The sequence below is a fragment of the Pituophis catenifer genome, unplaced genomic scaffold (assembly GCF_029215685.1).
Source record: "Pituophis catenifer annectens isolate HBS135680 unplaced genomic scaffold, rPitCat1.0.hap2 SCAF_1, whole genome shotgun sequence".
Lineage (NCBI taxonomy): Eukaryota > Metazoa > Chordata > Lepidosauria > Squamata > Colubridae > Pituophis > Pituophis catenifer.
Genome location: NW_027256881.1, coordinates 345,850,560 through 345,870,263, shown reverse-complemented (window position 1 = coordinate 345,870,263; position 19,704 = coordinate 345,850,560). Strand labels below are relative to the sequence as shown.

Genomic DNA, 19,704 nt, shown 5'->3' with positions numbered 1-19,704 from the left:
CTTCCTCTGACCACCACTTCCAGTCTTAATGTTAATTATGCAGGAAGCTAGTTGATAGAGTAAATGAGTGGGGGGGGGGAAATCCCACAAACTTAGTCAATGAACACCTCCTTCTGGCCATCCAGCTAATTGCAGCTCCTAATAATTCCCAGAGGGGGCCCTCTGTTCCTGGGAGGAGCAAAAGAAAGGTATAAAGGTAAATACTTGACAACTGTAGCTTTCATTGCAATCTGTACTTATGCTCTCAAATAAACGATGCCTCTTTTCCAAGCGACTTGCCCCGTGTGTTCTTTGTCTGACCTGGTTTAGTTCTGAACCCAAAACTAGCACTGATGATGTTACCTAGTTAAGGTAATGCAGGGGTGGGATTTAAAAATTTCAGCAACCAGTGCGCTGCCTTGTTGCTGGGTGGGCGTGGCCTTTTCTCAAGCCACCAGGAGGGCGAAAACAGCCTCCCCTGGGCTCCAGAGGCCCTCCAGAGGCCAGAAATGGGCCCATTTCCAGACTTCCAATACTTCCAGTAGGCCCGTTTTTCGCCCTCCCAGAGCCTCCATGCGGGCTCTACACTTACCTGGCATCCAAAACAGGCCACATGGAGACTCCTGGGAGGGGAGGGGAGGGCTGGGTGGGATCAGCCAGTCCTTCTAACAACCAGTTCCATGAACCAGATTAAAATTAATATCCAGTTTGTCCAAACCGGTCCGAACTGGCTGAATCCTACCCCTGGGGTAATGTGTTGTGGTCCGCCAGCAGCCTGCCGAGCTGGCAGCAGAGTCGGACAGCGATGAGGCTGAGGAAGAACATGAGCCAGTCCTGAAGGCTGGGGAAGGCCCAGATGAGGGCTCTGCGTCGGAGGCAGAGATGGGGCCAGGGCCATCGGGGAGTGATATGCGGACTCCAGAGCCTCCAGGACTGATAGTAGTGAGGCAGAGGAACAGGAGAAGCCTGTTCCTAGTGCACGTATGAGAAGAGCTGCCAGAAGGCAGGAGTAGCTCAAGCAAAGAGGACGACTCGAGAGTAGGGCCAAGAGAGAGGGCCCCTCCCATAAGGCTTAAAACAGACCAGCGTTTGGGCTTTGCTAGAAAACAACATTGATAGTTTCGTCTTCTTCTTCATCTACGTCTTGCATTTATTTTTGTATCTGTGACTTCTGAATGCTTGCCAAGAAAGGCCTTTGGCAGTTTGCCTAATTGGACCAAGGTTTGCGATAGGACTGAGGAATTTGTGTTGGAAGGAATTTGCTTTAATTTAGTTGAACGACGCTGGGAATGAAGTAATTCTCAGCTGTTCGAATAAAGTTTGTTTGTTTTTTCACTGACTGATTTTCCTACTACTTACTTGGGCCTGGGTCACAACATAATGAAACATCTGCAAGAAAACAAGCAGGCTCAGAGATCGCCAACGCCTCTCTCCCCCCAGAACTTTCTTCTAACAGGATCAAACTCTCCACAAAACTCTCCACTAAATCTATATATAAATCTACTGTCATCCCAGGTGCAGCTCAAAAATTGTGAATCCCACTTCCAACATGTTTGAGAGCTGGGTCTGCCCTCTTCTGTGAGAGGGACCTTGGAGTCCTAGTGAACGATCAATTAAATATGAGCTAGCCGTGTGTAGCAGCCGCCAACAAAACCAATACGATTCTTGGTTGGATAATCAGAGGCATAGAATCAAAATCACATGAAGTATTAGTATCACTTTATAAAGCCTCAGTAAGGCCACACCCGGAATACTGCACCACATTGCAAAAAAGATGTTGAGACTTTGGAAAAATTGGAAAGAAGAGCAACTAAGATGGTTAAAGGCCTGGAGATAAAAACATATAAAGAACGGTTGCAGTAATTGGGTATGGCCACTCTAGGGAAAAGAAGGACTAGGGAGGACATCAGTGGTGAAATCTGGACCGGTTTACTACCGGTTTGCTGGCTGCACCTGCGCACCAAATATGTGTTGCATGCGTGCAGTGAGCATGCCCAAAGGAGGCATGGGGTAAGTAGAACAGCGCGGGGGGTGGGTGACCAGCTGTGGTGCGCAATTTTCGGAGCCTTTTTTTTTACTTTTAAAAGCATTTTTTTACAACCTATTTGGCTTAAAAAAGGCTCTGACGATCACGTACCACAGCTGTGATTGTCGGAGCCTTTTTTAAAAACTCCTCCTTTCCATAAACTCCACTCCCTTCCAACACTGATGATGTCACCTAGTTTGGTAATGAAACGTCTGCCAGAAAACAAGCAAACTCAGAGAACACCAAGGACCCCACAGTCGTCATTATCTTCCTCCTCCTCCTCCTCCTCCTCCTCCTCCTCTCCATAAACCCCACTCCTTTCTAGCACTGATGATATCACTTAATATGGTAATGAAAAGTCTGCAAGTAAACATCAAAGCTCAAAGAGTACTAAAGACCCTACAGTTGTCATTGCCTTCCTCCTGCTCATCATCATCATCATCATCCTCTTCCTCCTCTCCACAAACCCCACTCCCTTCTAGCATGGATGATGTCACCTAGTATGGTCATGAAATGTCTGCCAGAAAACAACCAAGCTCAGAGAGCCCCAAGCCCCCCTCAGTTTCATGCTAAATCAAATATCCAACTTCACCTTCGTTCTCAAGTCCATCTCTGTGGATTAGAACAAGAGACGCAAACATGTTTTTCCTTTTCTGGTATGCTAAACAAATCTAGTAATAATTGGGTAGGACAATTGCTCTTCTTTGCAATTATCCATGGAACTGCCATTTTTATTCCCTGTGGGTTTCTATTCACAAAAATCTTCCCAGATAAAATCTGCTTTTAAAAAATATGCCTGGAGTTCCCCAGGTGGGGTGGCAGGATATGTGCCACCTCACCTCGTCTTGCAAAGAGCTCACTCCTGGGTTGGATGAGACTCAACTGGCCTTAGCTTTGTCTTCGGTCACAGCCCAAACACTTATAAGGAGAAGGATGGTTGATATAAATTTTGCCACAAAGCCATCCAGGTGGAACGACCTGCCTCTGTTGTCCTAAAGCTCTGATGAGATTTCAAGTGCTCCCTGCAGTTTACCTTCTGCACAAACCTAGATTTCTGATCTAGGAGGGAAGGTGAGAAGAATGACTGGGTTGCCTCTCCTCCTCCTCCTGCTGCTGATCTTTTGGCTCCTGCCTCCAACTTCTTCCAAGAGGATGCAAAGTGTATGTGTGTTGACAAGGTCTCTGCAGATTCTGGAGGACTATTACAGGCCTGGAGATCTCATTATTGGTGGGAATTTGCCCCTGGCAACCATTGTTTTATCCTTCATTATCCTACGCTTTCAGAAAGACCCGTTCCGACGTATTTTACACACTATGTAAGTTTTACCTGGCTGGAGGGGGGAAATGTAGATAAATATTTGGGGTTTTTTGGATTCAGCGATTCTCTTAGAAAGACTGGTCCTTGTGAGGTTTGCATTGTCCAAGTGTAGATTTTCTCATTCTTTTCTTTATCACTCAATCCTTTTAAATATCTTTTGTGGCCATGGACTATGGCCACCGACATCCCCCCTCCAAGATTTACCTTTGCAGATCCCCTGTAGTGGTATCACGGCTGCCCCAGGATCTACGGACCACAGGTTGAGAACCACTGTCCTGGTGTAAATCTTTGTGCTTTTTTCAATTAAAAAAACAACAAATTCATAGAAAAGGCTAGAATTCTTTTTTTTATTATTTATTTATTTTGTCTTATACATCAAAGAAACATTAACTCTATAGCGGTCTACATCACAGCGCGAGAAGGAAGTAAAATTGTCCCATTACATATATAGGATAGCCAAGAAAAATCTATTACATATCAAGTGTTATGTTTATCATATATATCAGTTTGCAGCTCAATTTGACATCCAATTGTACCATTGACTCCAAGATATATAATAATCTGTGTCCCCTCGACCTTTCAATATCATAGTAAGCCGATTTGATTTCGCACAATTCATTATTTTCTGAATTACTACTTGTTCGGGTGGGCTGACCTCCATCTTCCAGTATTGGGCCCATGCCAATCTTGCAGCTGTTGTTATATGTAGCAACAGGTACCATGTCATTTTGTTTACATTTTTGGGTCTTATCCCTAATAAAAATACCTCAGGACGCAGTTGTATACGCTGCCCCAGCACCTCATTAAGCCATTTCTGAATATTCTTCCAAAATTTCATTGCCTCTTGACAGGTCCACCATTGGTGGAAATATGTGCCTTCTTTAACGCCACATTTCCAACAAACTGAGGGTGTTCCAAGGAACATTTTAGCGAGTCTGGCCGGTGAAAAATGCCATCGATATGCCATTTTATATATGTTTTCTTTGTATGCTATTGACCGGGTTAGTTTAATATTCTTAGTCCAGATTTCATTCCACCTCTCAGGCTCTGTTGAATGACCCAGATTTTTCTCCCAGGCATAAACCAAAGTCTTCGCACCTTCCTCAGCTACTTCCATAGCCATAAAGAATTTATAGCACTTAGTTAACACCTTTTCATCCACCCCCAGTAAAATCCTATCCAAAGTCTGCACCTCTCGGCTAATCCCGAGTCTCTGTCTATCTGTCGACTGGCGGCCCCCAGGGGGAGAGCCTTTTCTGTGAGGGCACCCACCATCTGGAACGAGCTCCCCCCAGAGATACAGAAGATTCCGGATCTGCGCACTTTCCGCCGTGCCCTCAAAACATTCCTGTTTCAGCAGGCCGGCCTGGCCTAACTTTCCCTTTATATTACTTTTTGATTTTATTTTAAACTGGGATGTCTTGAATTATCTAGGACCAGAATGTTTAGTATATTTTAGTGTATTTTTATCGTTCGCTGTTCACCGCCCTGAGTCCCTTAGGAATAGGGCGGTATATAAATTTAATAAATAAATAAATAAATAAATAAATAAATAAATAAATAAATAAATAAATAAATAAATATCTCTCATATACTTAGAGTATATGAGAACAAGGAGTGAACTTAGACTAGTGGTTATTCATGCAAATTAGTAGTAAGTATATGAGAAAAGGCTAGAATTCTTAATCTTCCCGAATTCTTCCTGATGAAAGTAAGGAAAGTGATGAAGCCTAAAAAGTGAGGATGCACAACACATGAGAAATTGCGCGGACCTCCGTAAGATATTGATGTACAATGTGGAAACTCAAAGAGAAACTCAATCTTTTTCCAATGTGGGGAACAGAGGTGATATTCAGTGGTTTAGACCGGATCAGGCGAACCGGTAATACCCCGGAAGCAATCCCATCCTATAATTGCTGTGTTTTTGACACCGCACACATGTGTGTAGGCACGTGTGAGCGACTTGCCGTGTTTGATGTTGCACATATGTGCGGATGGTGTGCGTGCACAATTCCAGTGCTGGGCGAAACAGTAGCTTCAGTATGTGAAATCCACCTGGTGAGGAACTGTAGAAACATCACAACTCAATCAATCAATCAATCAGAATAGAGCTGGAAGGGACCTTGGAGGTCCTGTAGTCCAATCCCCTGCTAAAGCAGGAGACCGTATACAATTTGAGACAACTTCCAGTGATGGAGCACCGGTAACCTCTGGAGGCAAATCATTCCACTGGTTAATTGTCCTCCCTGTTAATTCCACGTTGCTTCTATCCTTGATCAGTTTCCATCCATTGTTTCTTATGGTGCCTTCAGGTGCTTTAGAGAATAAGTTGACCCCCCCCCTCATCTTTGTGGCAGCCCCTCAAATACTGGAATACTGCTATCATGTCACCCCTAGTCCTTCCTTTCTCTAGACTAGCCAAATCTTTCTCTAGACTAGCCAAATCTTCCTCTAACAGTGCTCAAGAATAGTGTGCCCTTCAGGAAATTGATGCTGTGACCCACACTGCATTCTTGTGCTCAGTAATGGTTAGGAGATCTGAAGAAGATGCTCCAAGAGAGGACCAGATTGATTAGGGAGAAAGAGGAGAAACTGGCAAAGAGCAAAGTGAAGATTGGCGTGACAATAGAGGAGAATAAAATGGTTTACGAGATGGAGAAGCTTTTCTCCTTTCTCACAAAGCCATCCAAATTTAATCAAGGAGTAACCTTTGGGGGAAAAAACCCAACGAAATTTGGAAATTACAGCTCCAAACAACAACAAAAAAGACAAAGCAAACTCAACCAGCAGATAAAAGTTTTCCTGTTATGTTCTCCAATGGTTTTCTCACTATAGGGTCATGCCCAAGAAATACCAGCAGATCTTGGCCTTGGTCTTTGCAGTCACAGAGGTCAACAAGGATGTGGTTCTCCTCCCCAACATCACCCTTGGCTTCCACATCTTTGACAATCACCAGATTGAGAGGGAGATTTCCTTAATCAGCCTCTCCCTGCTCTCTACACAAGGCCAAATGGTTCCAGGTTATCAGTGTGACGGGCAGGACACTCTGCTCTCTGTTGTTGGAGGTCTCAAATCCAAATCCTCAAGGGAGATGGCCTCCATCTTCAGCATCTTCAAGGTCCCACAGGTAAGGGAGCTCCTTCAGATGCAATTATGGAGTAGACAAACAAAACAAAATGTGTGATTTATTTATTTATTTATTTTGGTAAATATTTTTTATTTATTTTTTCAAATTTAAACATAAAAACATAACTTTCAAGAGCAAAAATCTCGATCCGGTCATAGATGATTACCACGCTTACATTCCTTTCACAAGCTCAATTCACAATTTCCATTACATCTTTTATAAATAAACAAAAAAAAGAAAAAAAAAGAAGATAAAAAAGAAATTCAAAACTTAAGAAAAAACCAATTTTACCTCAAATTTCACATTTTCATCTATATAAATCCATTATATCTATCCAAAATTAGTTTCAAATTCACCTTCACTCATTTTTACATCTGCATAACAATTCTAAACATATCTTTATTCTTCTTTACCTTATATCTTATACAAGTCATATCAAAATAATTTTTACAATATTCTAACCTCTTGTTAAGTGTTTACCTTACAATTTTATCACCATTTATTCTTAGTTTCAATTCAATACCACTCCATTTTTATTGTATTTTATAAAACAACATTTTATCTAATTTTAATCCTTTGACCCTTATCCCCAAATCAGTTTACCTTAGGTTTTTTTTTTCTCCCAGTTTACATATTACACAGATTTCTCTCAAAGGCATATTTTATTTACTCCAATTTCTAATATATTTTCCACTATATCTCCCTCTAATATTTAACTATCTTCCAGCTTGTTCTATTTGATTAATTCTCAGCTTAATACCTCCAAAACACCAACTATTTAGTTGATTTTAAAATAGTTCCTCAATCTCCTCCAACTCTCCTATTTGTTTGACTGTTTCCAGCATTTTGTGGGCTGATTTCCAGCATAGTCTCCTCCTTAACTCCCTCCATTGTTTGGCTGATTTCCAGCATAGTCTCCTCCAACTCTCCTCCTATTTGTTTGGCTGTTTCCAGCATTTTATGGGCTGATTTCCAGCATGGTCTCCTCCAACTCTCCTCCTATTTGTTTGGCTGTTTCCAGCATTTTGAATTAATTTCCAACGTATTTCCACCGAGTCTCAAACTCTTATCTAGTTGGTATCCATCCCACACATTTTAACTGTAATATAATTATCTGTTTTATATCATTTTTCCATCCTGCTCTTTCAATTTAAATCTCAGTATATGTCATAATAGTCATCATTTCCAACTTGTATTACCTTAATTCAAGACTAATCACTAGCATCTGTGTATCTTGTATTTTGTTCAATCAATCCTTATTCATCAGTTTAACATTTGTTTGCAAATTAAAATTAAAACGTATTACATCAAACAGTACATTTTCTTAAAATTTTCCTGCCTCAAAATATATTCTTCTTTATTATTTTTATCCCCTTGATATCATCCACTATTTTAATAGCCACCTCTTGTTTTCTATTTTTATTATTTCACAACCTTTCCTGTTTTTATCCAAAAATCATATATACCTAGGCTTTTAAACTTTATCATATATACATAGGCTTTTAAACTTTACATTTCAGTTAGTCACATTTAAATTTATCCACTTTAATTCTTCCTTTTCTTCCTTTTCCTCTCTATCCAAAGTGCTCTATTTCAAGGTTCATCAGTTCAAAGTAAAGAATTTCTGTATGTCCCTTTAAAACTTTTAAAATGTCTGATCCAAGCGTAGTGCATCAGCTTCCTGTCTTTGTTAACTACACCACACCTAGTTTTGTCAGTCTCCATTGTTAAAATCCAAAATGTTCTTTCTTTCTTCTTTCTTCTTTCTTAAAATCATCTGGGACAGAGTAGGAATCTCCAAAATCCTTATATCCAATATTAATTTCAAGTAATCCAAGGTAAAAAGCCAATTAACATGTTTCTTTTCCACCCAGAAAGGGAAATTTCTTTAATCCACTTCTCTGTTTAATCACTGCAGACTCCATGGCTATTTTGTAGCTATCCATCTCTATCTTCATTAGCTTCATTTTCTTTTAGAGGCATTAATTCTCAGGAATATCCATTTCTCCTCTCCACTCCAGTTAAAGGCACAGTCAAATTTCAGAAATTTATTAATACCAAATCATCCAGTTTAAGTTTACTGCAACAAAATTCAATTTGGGTCTTTTACCCATTTTTTTTTCCTTTTCAATCTTTAAGCCCCGCAGTCCAACAGCCGCTTTTAATTTTGGGGTCTTATTTTCCAATAATTCCAAATAGGTACGTTTGCCTGGGTTGGTGTCACTCACCCGGCTTCTTGATTTTTGCTCTTTCTTCATCTTCTTCCTCCAGCCCAATCCTTGTTCCCGATTGCCGCAGTTTCAGGGCAGCCGCTATGGCTGCCGTCCCGCTGCCGCCGGCATGAAGGAGAAGCCTCCGGCCCCGAGGAACCCGCCCGTTCCTCTCGGCCGTCCAAGGTGTTCCTTCTTGTCCCCCTGTCCCTACAAGACAGGGGAGGTCCGCAGACCTATCGGCGGCAGTTTAATGGAGGGGATTTGGCAGGGCTCAGCAGAGCTCGCCATTTCCCCGTCTGTGTCCCTGCGGCGCCAACCGGAAGTCTCAGGAATGTGTGATTTAGAGAATGCATGCAATTATTTTATATCTCAAATAACCCAAAAGAGGTAAATAATGACATAATTCTGAAATGTTCCACTTGCTGAGATAAATTCCTTCCTAACTTATTCTTCATATAAATGTATCCAGAGTTTTGGTACCGTTTATTGTCTGTATGAGATTGAGGCTTTGTCCACTGGGTTTTTGACGTGTCACAACACGGCAAAATATGCAACTGGCGGCTCTTCCTAAGAAGGGGAGAAGTTTAAGCCTTCCACTCAAAATGAGTCAGCATGACTGGTGGGGCAGGAGACAACACTGTGGGGACTCTTAAAGTCGCCATCAAAATGTTGCTTTGACTTTGAAAGATGAATCTCACTTTCTCCAGTTTGGTGTTGGCTTTGAGGTCTCTCAAGGAAACAGAACGGTTTATCCTTCCTTCTTCCAAATTAATCAGAATGAATCTCCTCAGTATGTGGGTTTAGTCCAGCTCCTCCTGCATTTCTGGTGGAACTGGGTGGGTCTTCTGGCCCTTGAAGATGACAATGGAGAGCGTTTCATCTCATCTCTGATACCAATGCTCAAGGAGAAGGAGATCTGCTTGGCCTTCACTGAAATGATGACATTGGATTTTCTTGACAGGACAAGGTCGACATTACCTCATATTTTCAAAACCTGGTCTGAAGCTGAAGTGATTGTTCTCTTTGGAGACTCCAGTAGTATTACAAATGTAATGGCGATAATGAACACTCACAAACAATTGACAAAGACATCATTTTGTAAAGTCTGGGTCTTAACTTCCCATTGGAAAGTTAGTATGATGGGATCTGAAGACATATTGAAAGGTATAAATCCCTTCCATGGGTCTCTGCATTTTAGGGACCACACCGGGGATATCTCAGAATTCACCCATTTCATCCTGTCTTTAGACCCATTCAACCCACGAGGAGATGTCTTTCTCCCTCCATGGTGGGAATTGGTCTTTGGCTGCAAGATTCACAAACCAGGCAAGATCCTTCCAAAGCATGAAAAACAATGCACAGGAAAAGAGAATTTACATAATCTGCCAATTTATTTTTTTGAAACAATCATGACAGGTGAAAGTTACAATATCTACAATGCTATTTATGCTCTGGGACATGCATTACATGCAATGTATGGATCAGGAGTGCAACCAACAATGATGAGGCTTGGAAGGAGGATCTCAAATGTCCAGTCATGGCAGGTAATCTCTGGGACTTTTTATCCAGTCCAAAGATCCTTATAGAGGATATCAGCATGCTATCATATAAATATGTTTTGAAAAACAAAATGCACAGGTACAGAATACATGGTACCTTGCTCAATAGTTGTAACTGTGAGAGGGATCTTGGAGTCCTAGTTGACAATCACTTAAATATGAGCCAGCCATGTGCAGCAGGTGACAAAAAAGCCAACACAGTTCTAGGCTTCATTAACAGAGGATAGAATCAAGATCACGTGAAGTGTTGATACCACTTTATAATGCCTTGGTAAGGCCACACTTGGAATACGGCATCCAGTTTTGGTCACCACAATGTAAAAAAGATGTGGAGACTCTAGAAAGAGTGCAGAGAAGAGCAACAAAGAAGATTAGGGGATGGAGGCAAAAATATATGAAAAACGGTTGCAGGAACTGGGTATGTCTAGTTTAATGAAAAGAAGGACCAGGGGAGACAGGATAGTAGTCTTCCAGTATCTCAGGGGCTTCCACAAAGAAGAGGGAGCCAAGCTAATCTCCAAAGCACCTGAAGGCAGGATAAGAAGCAACGGGTAGAAACTAATCAAGGAGAGAAGCAACTTAAGGAGAAATTTCCTGACAATGAGAACAATCAATCAGTGGAACAACTTGCCTCCAGAAGTTGTGAATGCTCCAACACTGGAGGTTTTTAAGAAGAGTTTGGATAACCATTTGTCTGAAGTGGTGGATGGTGGGGAACGGAAGGATTTATACTCCTTGCAGGCAGTTGGTCATCTGCATCCTTTTAGAGAGTTGTTAAGGCCACCTGGAGGTTTATTTGTGTCATCAGATTGCCTTAAAACTCTCTAAAAAGGATGCAAATGACCAGCTGTCTGCAAGGAGTATAAATCCTTCCATTCCCCACCATCCAGTCAGAGCTGAAGAAGCTTCTTGGATGAGAAGCAAAATGTCTTCAAGGAAAAACCAGAAAGTCCAGTTGCCTTTTTGGAAAAAAAAAAAAAAACACTTTTGGGACAACCATGACCTGGATGGCTGAGAATCTCCATAAAGAGAGTTGGAAGGGACCTTGGAGGTTTTCTAGTCCAACCCCCTGCTCAATAGACAAATGGCTGTCCAATTCCTTCTTGAAAACCTCCAGTGAACCACAACTTCTGGAGGCAAGTTGTTCCACTGATTTAATTGTCCTCAGCGTCAGGAAATTTCTCCTTAGTTCCAGGTTGCTTCTCTCTTTGGTTAGTTTCCATCCATTGCTTCTTGTTCTGCCTTCAGGGGCTTTAGATAATAGGTTGATCCCCTCCTCTTTGTGGCAGCCCCTTAGAAATTGGAGGCAGTCCCTCAAACTGTTCTTCATGAAAGGCTTAATGTTGGACCTCTCTGGACAATGAAATGTAAACCAGGACAGGTGCTTCTCTCCGCATGACTATAAACTAGAGAATGCCAGTGGAATTTTACATAATCGTAATAGAAATTATTAAATCAATTCTGAAAATGTGTCTCTCATTTACAAGACTTGGAGCCAAAGGCAACATTTTTAAAAATGCACATGGTCAATCATCACAGGAGCAAAAGCACATAATGAAATTTAGAGTTTGGCAGTAAAATCTTTCTAGGATAATTGTGGTAAAACTAAATACAAACGCCCAATGAAAAAGAGAAACCTTTGTAGTTCTGGGGAAAGAATGAAATATGTGGTGTCACTCCTGATTAACCAAAATTCCATCAATGGAACTTGTCTACAGTATTTTTCGGAGTATAAGAAGCTCCGGACTATAAGACGCACGTACCTTTTTGGGGGAGGAAAACAAGAAAAAAAAATCTGCCTGCCTCCCAGCAATTTGCCTCCTTGCAGCAAACAGCAAACAGCCTGTTTCAGTTTCAGTTTCATTTTCAGCACAGCCTGATTAGCACAAGAAAAAAAAATCTGCCTCTGCCTACCAGCAATTTGCCTCCTTGCAGCAAACAGCCTGTTTCAGCTTCAGCCTCAGCTTCAGCTTCAGCACATCCTTATTAGCACAAGCAGCTGATTGTCGGTTGGATCAGCCTCCCGAAGATCACCTGTTTCAGGCTGCAGGGATTGCCATAGCTTATTGCCGCCTCCGCGCACCCCATTTTCCGGGTGGGCTGGCAGATGGGCAAGGCTACTTTGGGTGTATAAGATGTACCCAAATTTTCACCCTCTTTTGGGGGTGTGAGTGTGTCTTATACTCTGAAAAATATGGTAGTTTCTCAGACATACCTCCATATCCTAAGATAATGGCCAACAAAGAATGGTAGAAGCCATGATGTCTCATCTGTGGCTCTCAGCCAATTGCTCCAATTTCTGAAGGTGTATTTTTTTTTCAGATTCTTCCCTATTTGAAGAACGTCCAATTTAACAACAGCGCTGGAGATGAAATCTCCTTCTCAGAAAACGGACTCGGTTCTCCTCGCTTTGATCTTCTCAACTGGATTTTCCTCCCCAATCACTCTTTTGTCTCCACGAAAGTTGGGCAAATACATCCTGGGGCTTCCCAAGGACAGGATTTCACCATTAATTCAGACGCAATCATCTGGGCCACAAAGGTGAGTGGCAAGGAAATCTTGTTAAGTTCAGGGAAAGATTCATCCTCTCCTGGAAATGCAGAACATCCTTCCAATTTGGAAAACGATTGATTTGAGTCCAAAAATATGGCAGGCACTTGGTGAAAAAAATTGCTTTGCATGTAACATATGTGAGGTCTGATTTGTGTCAATCTACAAAGGGTTGTGGATTGAGAAGACCCTCTGCTTTAAAACCCAGGATGCAATTAGAGCAAGCAACAATGATTATCATGGATCATTTCTGTTCAGTTGGATCAGTGGTGGGATTCAGCCGGTTCGGGCCAGTTTGGGTGAACCGGTAATTAAATTGCTGGCTGGCCCCACCCCGCCCCTTCCAGGAGTCCCCACGCTCCCCATTTTGGCTCCCAGGAGGTTGCAGGGAGGCCTCCTAGGCCCATATTTGCTTCAGGGAGCTGCAGGAGGCCGAGTGCTGCCACACCCACCCAGCTAGTCATTAGGGCAGAGAACCGGTTGTTAAATTATTTCAATCCCACCACTGAGTTGGATCCTTTGTTTTAGACAAGCTGTAGCTCAATGTCACAAGCCTTCCATTGCATGCCAAGATCCCAGTTCCATTCTCCATCATCCACTGATGGGTTGGGACTGCCACTGGCCAGAATTTCCCAAGAACTGTTCCTCGTTTCTGGTAGACAGGGGTGAACCATTATTTTTTAAGGTGTTCCGAACATAGTAATAGAAATCATCATCTCCTTTTAATGACCCTATAATCCCTCGTGGGGTGGAGGCTGGACAACTGAGTGGAGCTGAGTGTTTACTTGCCGGATGCCCTTCCTGTCGCCAGTGCAGAGTTATATTCAGAAGATATATTCTCATCGTGCCCAGAGAGAGAAATATCTGCCTCTACCAAAGATTGAACTCACAGCCTCCTGATTGTGAGGCAAGAGCTCCACCTCTAGGCCATTGCACCACTCGAACATAGAAATACGAATATGGAATGGAAATAGTAATGTGAAATGAATTAACGAAAGATGTCCATCACTTAGACCCACTGAAGTCTTTATCTGTTCTTTTTTAGAAGGTGCCCTTTGCTAGGTGTGGCATGAAGAGGTGCCATGCAGGAGAGAGGAGAAGAGTTCCAGAGGGTGAGCAGACTTGCTGCTACCAGTGTGACCCTTGTCCAGAAGGGACCATTTCTAATCAGACAGGTAGAGCAGACAACAAACGTAGATATTCCAGGATCAAGGAAGCCATTCAGTATATATGTTATTTTTATTTTTATTTTTAATTTGATTTATATGTCGCCCTTCTCCGGAGACTCAGGGCAGCTTACAATGCGTTAAGCAATAGCATTCATACTTTTGTATATTTTATACAAAATCAGCTTATTGCCCCCACAATCCGGGTCCTCATGTTACCTACCTTAGAAAGGATGGAAGGCTGAGTCAACCTTGAGCCTGGTGAATTTGAACTTGCAGTAATTGCAGGCAGCTGATGTTAATAACAGTGCTTTAGTCTGCCACGCCACCAGGGCTCGTTGTCATTTTTGGTGAGATTGACATGCATTCATACTTTTCTGCAGAACTGTTCAATTTATGGATCTAAATCAGTGGAGGGATACAGCCGGTTCGGGCCAGTTCAGGCGAACGGGTAGTTAAATTGCTGGCTGACCCCGCCCTGCCCCGCCCCGCCCCACCCCGCCTTGCCTCACCCCTTCCAGGAGTCCCCACATGCCCCATTTTGGCTCCCAGGTAAGTGCAGGAGGCCTACTAGGCCCAAAACAGGGCATGGGGGTGCAGCCCATCCCCCCTGCCCCCCCACGGTCCATCTTTGCTCCCAGGAGGCTTCAGGAAGGCCTCTTAGGCCCCAAATAGGGCATGGGAGGTGCGGCGTGGGACCCCCCACCGCCCATTTTCACTCCCAGGAGGGTTCAAGGAGGCCACATAGGCCCAAAACAGGGCACGGGGGGGGCTGCACATCCGTCCATCCCCCCGCGGCCCATTTTTGCTACCGGGGGGTGCAGGAAGCTGAGTGCTACCTGTCACAAACCATGGCCACGCCCACCATGGCCATGCCCACCCAGTCGGTCTTTAGGGCAAAGAACTGGATGTTAAAATTATTTGAATTCCACCATTGATCTAAATTGCCCTGGCCACAGAGGGCACCTTTCTCAATCCACAGAAATTTCATGCAAGATAGTTGCAGGGCACAATTTACCACTCTTACTGATAACCAACTTCCTTAAGGAGTGGGGTATCCAGTTCAAGCTTTATTTTTTATTATTTAGAGTATGTTTCTTCTGTCACCGTTATTGATCTCTGGGGAAATAGACCTGACAGAGAATCTATCATCTACATCTATCGATGTCTGTTAACATTTCCCTGCAAAAATATCTGAGCAGATTTGAAGTACAGGCAATCCTTGACTTACAACAGTTCATTTAGTGACTGTTTGAAATTACAACAACACTGAGAAAAGTGATTTATGGCTGTTTATCACACTTACAACTGTTGTAGTCTCACCACAGTCACCTGATCACAATTCAGACGCTTGGCAATTGATTCATACTTATGATGGTTGCACTGTCCTGGGATCATGCGATTCCCTTTTGCGACCTTCTGACCAGCAACGTCAATGCGGGAGTTTCTCTCTCAACACAGGCTAACAAGTCCGTGCGGCAGGGAGATGAATAGTTGTCTGCCACATCTATTCATCTCCGTCCCCTGCCTTTTATCCCCAGAGCTAGGGTGGGGCTTCGCTAGCAGCGGTGGCTCTTCTGTCCCAAGGATTGGCCCATAGATTTCCACTGTTCTCCTCTCCTGTCTTCTGCTCATCTGCATCAGCCACTGGACCCAGCTGTTCCTCCTCTTCCTCATCAGCCACCTGCAGCCCTGGGGGCTGTTGACACTCCCTCAGAGAGCTGACAGATGGCCCCGCCTCCACCTCTATCTCTCTGTCTGTCAGTTCTATTCCCTATTCCTTGGAATAGGGAGCTCCCCAGTTGCCTTGATGCTGATCCTGAGTCCCATGCCTCCTCCTCCTCCTCTGATTTCGCTGCAGGAGGGACTGGTGGCCGACACCTCCCTGTCCCAAGGATCACCATGAACAAAGGATGATTTGCCATTTTTATGCCCCATAAATTGCACAGTGGGTCCTTTCATCACTCCTGTTGTCGGTTGGCCACAGCAAAAACGGAAGTCATATCACCCCGAGGGAGAAATAATGTTCATGCAGATACCCTTGAAATCCTTAGACAAAGACTCTTGATTTCAGATGCCGCTCGCTGTGAGCCCTGCCCAGAAGACCAATATCCCAACAAGGACAAGGATCAATGCATTGCCAAGAAGATCCACTTCCTTGCCTATCAAGACACCCTGGGATACACTTTAGTTTCTCTCGCTCTTTTTCTCTCTGCGATCACTTCTGCAGTCCTGGTTATTTTCCTTAAACATCATGATACACCGATTGTCAAGGCCAACAACCGAGATCTCACCTACATCCTGCTGGTCTCCCTGCTGTTTTGCTTTCTCTGCTCCTTCCTCTTTATTGGTCAACCAGGGAAGATCACCTGTCTCTTTCGACAATCTGCATTTGCCATTCTCTTTTCTCTTGCAGTTTCCTCTGTTTTGGCAAAAACTGTCATGGTGGTTCTGGCCTTCATGGCCACCAAGCCAGGGAACAGGACAAGGAAACTCTTAGGAAAACCACTGACCAACTCCATTGTCTTAGCCTGTCCCCTGATCCAAGCCCTTCTTTGTGCCACCTGGTTGGGAACCTCTCCCCCGTTTCCCAACATGGACTTCCATTCCTTGTTTGGAGAGACCATCTTGGAATGCAATGAAGGCTCAGTTTTGATGTTTTCTGCTGTCCTTGCCTACCTGGGTTTTTTGGCTCTTGTCAGTTTCACAGTGGCATTTCTAGCTAGGAAATTGCCTGATAATTTTAATGAAGCCAAATTCATTACTTTTAGCATGTTGGTCTTTTGCAGTGTTTGGATCACCTTCCTACCTACCTACCTGAGCACCAAAGGGAAGTCCATGGTGGCTGTGGAGATCTTCTCCATTTTGGCCTCCGGAGCTGCTCTCTTGGCCTGTATCTTTTTCCCCAAATGCTATATTATACTACTGATGCCCCATCTTAATTGTAGAGAAAATATAATAAGAAACAAAAATCTCTAGCTAATTCAGGGATACCCTACATTTATATTTATCTTGAGACACATTGAGAATGTTTATAGTATTTTTTTTAAAATGTCGACATGAAAGAGGAAGGGATGAAAACAAGGTTTTATGGTACCCCTTGCTTGTGTAACATTCACTTAATAATTGTGACAGGAAAGGTTGCAAAATTTGGCAAAACTCACTTAACAATTGACTTGCTTAACAACAGAAATTTGGGGCTCAATTGTGCTCATAAATCTAAGACTACTTGTATTGCGATTGATGTTTTTCTGTAGAACTGGCATATGGTTGGAGGATATGTATGCAGAGTTATTCATGACCATTGATTGATATCCAGATTTCCATAAGGATTGTAAAATCTTGTTGACAACAACTCTGTCAAGGAATTACGCAGCCACTGTCCAGATGAAGTAGGAGACTCTGACATAGACTTGTAATATTTTATATAAATGTATTTAACATAGAAATTGACAGCAGTCTTTGTCATCATCCAGAAAAGATACAACATAAGATGGTCAGGAACATCATGAGGTAAATTAAAACACTATACAGAATGCGCAGAAACAAAATGGTGGGGAAAAGGGAAATTCACCATTTTACACCCACAGTAACCAATCACAGCATAGATTGCCTCATGCATGAGCAGACAAGCTAGTGAGGAACACAGGATCATCATGAGGTAAATTAAACAGTATATAGAACACACAGAAGAAAAAGGCAGGGGAAAAGGGAAACTCCCCCTTTATGTTTACAGCATCCAATCACAGGATAGATTGCCTCATGCATGAGCAGAGAAGCAAGTGAGGAACACAGGAACATCATGAGGTAAATTAAAACAGTATATAGAACCCACAGAAGAAAAAGGCGGGAAAAAAGGGGGAACTCCCCCTTTATGTTTACCGCATCCAATCACAGTGTAGTTTGCCTCATGCATGAGCAGACTAGATAGTCAAGAACACAGGAACATCTTGAGGTCAGGACTGTCTTAACGCGTGGGCCTGATGGGCACTTCAACGTGGACTCCACGAGCATAGGGGGTCCATACTAATCTGTGCATGTTAACCCTTCAATACACCTTGTATCATATAAATATATTATACATATATTATGCAAAAATATGTTTAATTTTATCGACCACTTACATTTTTATTCCTGTGAGTAGTTATCGTAGGGGCCCCAGTACACTGCTTTGCCCAGGGCCCATAATGTTGTTTAAGACAGCCCTGCGTGAGGTAAATTAAACAGTATATAGAACACCCAGAAGAAAAAAGGCGGGGGAAAAGGGAAACTCCTCCTTTATGTTTACAGCATCCAATCACAGCCTCATGCATGAGCAGACTAGATAGATAGTCAGGAACATCATGAGGTAAATCAAACAGTATACAGAACACACAGCAGAAAAAAGGCAAGGGGGAAAGGAAAACTCCCCTTTTACACCCACAGTAACCAATCACAGCGCAGATTGCCTCATGCATGAGTCAGCACTCTCTACCTAATCAATTGTAACTGTGTGTTCTGGCCCCTTGTACATTTTATTGTTCTGATTCAAAATTCCTGTTTTCTAAACCCAGTGTTTCTCAACTTTGACCTATTTATTTATTTATTTATTTATTTATTTATTTATTTATTTATGTATTTAGTCACATTTCTATGCCGCCCCACTCCCAAGGGACTTTTTAAGCTGTGTGGATTTCAATTCTCCTAATGCTGGCTGGGGAATTCTGGAAGTCCAGGTTGGAATTCTCCTGCCTGCCCCTCTGAAGACCCCAAGGAGATTCCCAGCAACCTTGCTTATTTTTTCCTGTGGGGTGGCAAGTTGCCAGTTTGCAAATAAGGTCTTGGACTGCAGATGCCATTCAGGGTCATCGAACCTCCAGCCACCTCTACAAATCCCCCAGGATTAGATCTCCAATTTAAAGAAAAAATTGGACAATTTAACAGATTAACAGAGTTGCAAGGGACCTTGTAGGTCATCTAGTCCAACCCGCTACCCAAGCAGGAGACTTGCAAAACTTTCAAGTTGCCACCTACACCATTTCTGACAGATGGCAGTCCAATCTCTTCTTGAAAGCCTCCAGTGATGAAGTTCCCACAATTTCCGAAGGCAACTTCTGTTCCATGGGTTGATTGTTCTCACTGTCAGAAAATTTATCTTTATTTATAGGTTGAATCTCTCCTGGATCAGTTTCCATCCATTATTCCTTGTCTGGCCTTCAGGTGCTTTGGAAAATAGCTTGACCCTCTCCTCTCTGTGGCAGCCCCTCAAATATTGGAAGACTGCTATCCTGTCTCCCTTGGTCCTTCTCTTCACTAGACTAGCCATGCCCAGTTCCTGCAACTGTGCTTCGTATGTTTTAGCCTCCAGTCCCCTCATCATCTCGGTTGCTCTTCTCTGCACTCTTTCTAGAGTCTCAACATCTTTTTTATAGTGTGGTGACCAAAACTGGATGCAATATTCTAGGTGTGGTCTTATTAAGGCTTTATCGAGTGGTATTAGTACCTCTCTTGATCTTGATTGTATCCCTCTGTTAATGCAGTTTAGGATTATTTGTCAGGGATGGAATAAGGCCATGTGCCTTGGGCAGGGGGTTGGAAAAGAAGACCTCCAAGCCAGTGGTGAAATCCAATTTTTTTTACTACCAGTTCTGTGGGCATGGCTTGGTGGGCATGGCAGGGGGAGGATATTGCAAAATCTCCATTCCCTCCCCACTCCTGGGGAAAGGATATTGCAAAATCCCATTCCCTCCCCACTCTGGGGCCAGCCAGTGGTGGTATTTGCCAGTT

The 19,704-nt window shown here is 43.0% G+C and overlaps 1 protein-coding gene across 1 annotated transcript; it reads left to right on the top strand.

Moving 5' to 3' along the window:
- The first annotated feature begins 1,969 nt into the window (after positions 1 to 1,969).
- On the top strand, positions 1,970 to 16,917 carry LOC139312175 (vomeronasal type-2 receptor 26-like). The gene is made up of 7 exons (XM_070936754.1): positions 1,970 to 1,989; positions 6,159 to 6,450; positions 8,722 to 8,985; positions 9,440 to 10,207; positions 12,545 to 12,763; positions 13,818 to 13,947; positions 16,013 to 16,917. The coding sequence occupies exons 1-7, from the start codon at positions 1,970 to 1,972 to the stop codon at positions 16,915 to 16,917; spliced, it is 2,598 nt and encodes an 865-aa protein (XP_070792855.1).
- The last annotated feature ends 2,787 nt before the right edge of the window (positions 16,918 to 19,704 follow it).

Bases quoted from the DNA above. Each gene is read 5' to 3' on its own strand.
- LOC139312175 (XM_070936754.1), top strand. From the start codon at position 1,970: ATGCCCAAAGGAGGCATGGG. The intron at 8,986-9,439 runs GTCTCAGGAATG...CAAATTAATCAG, and splicing joins CCCTGCGGCGCCAACCGGAA to AATGAATCTCCTCAGTATGT. The intron at 12,764-13,817 runs GTGAGTGGCAAG...GTTCTTTTTTAG, and splicing joins CAATCATCTGGGCCACAAAG to AAGGTGCCCTTTGCTAGGTG.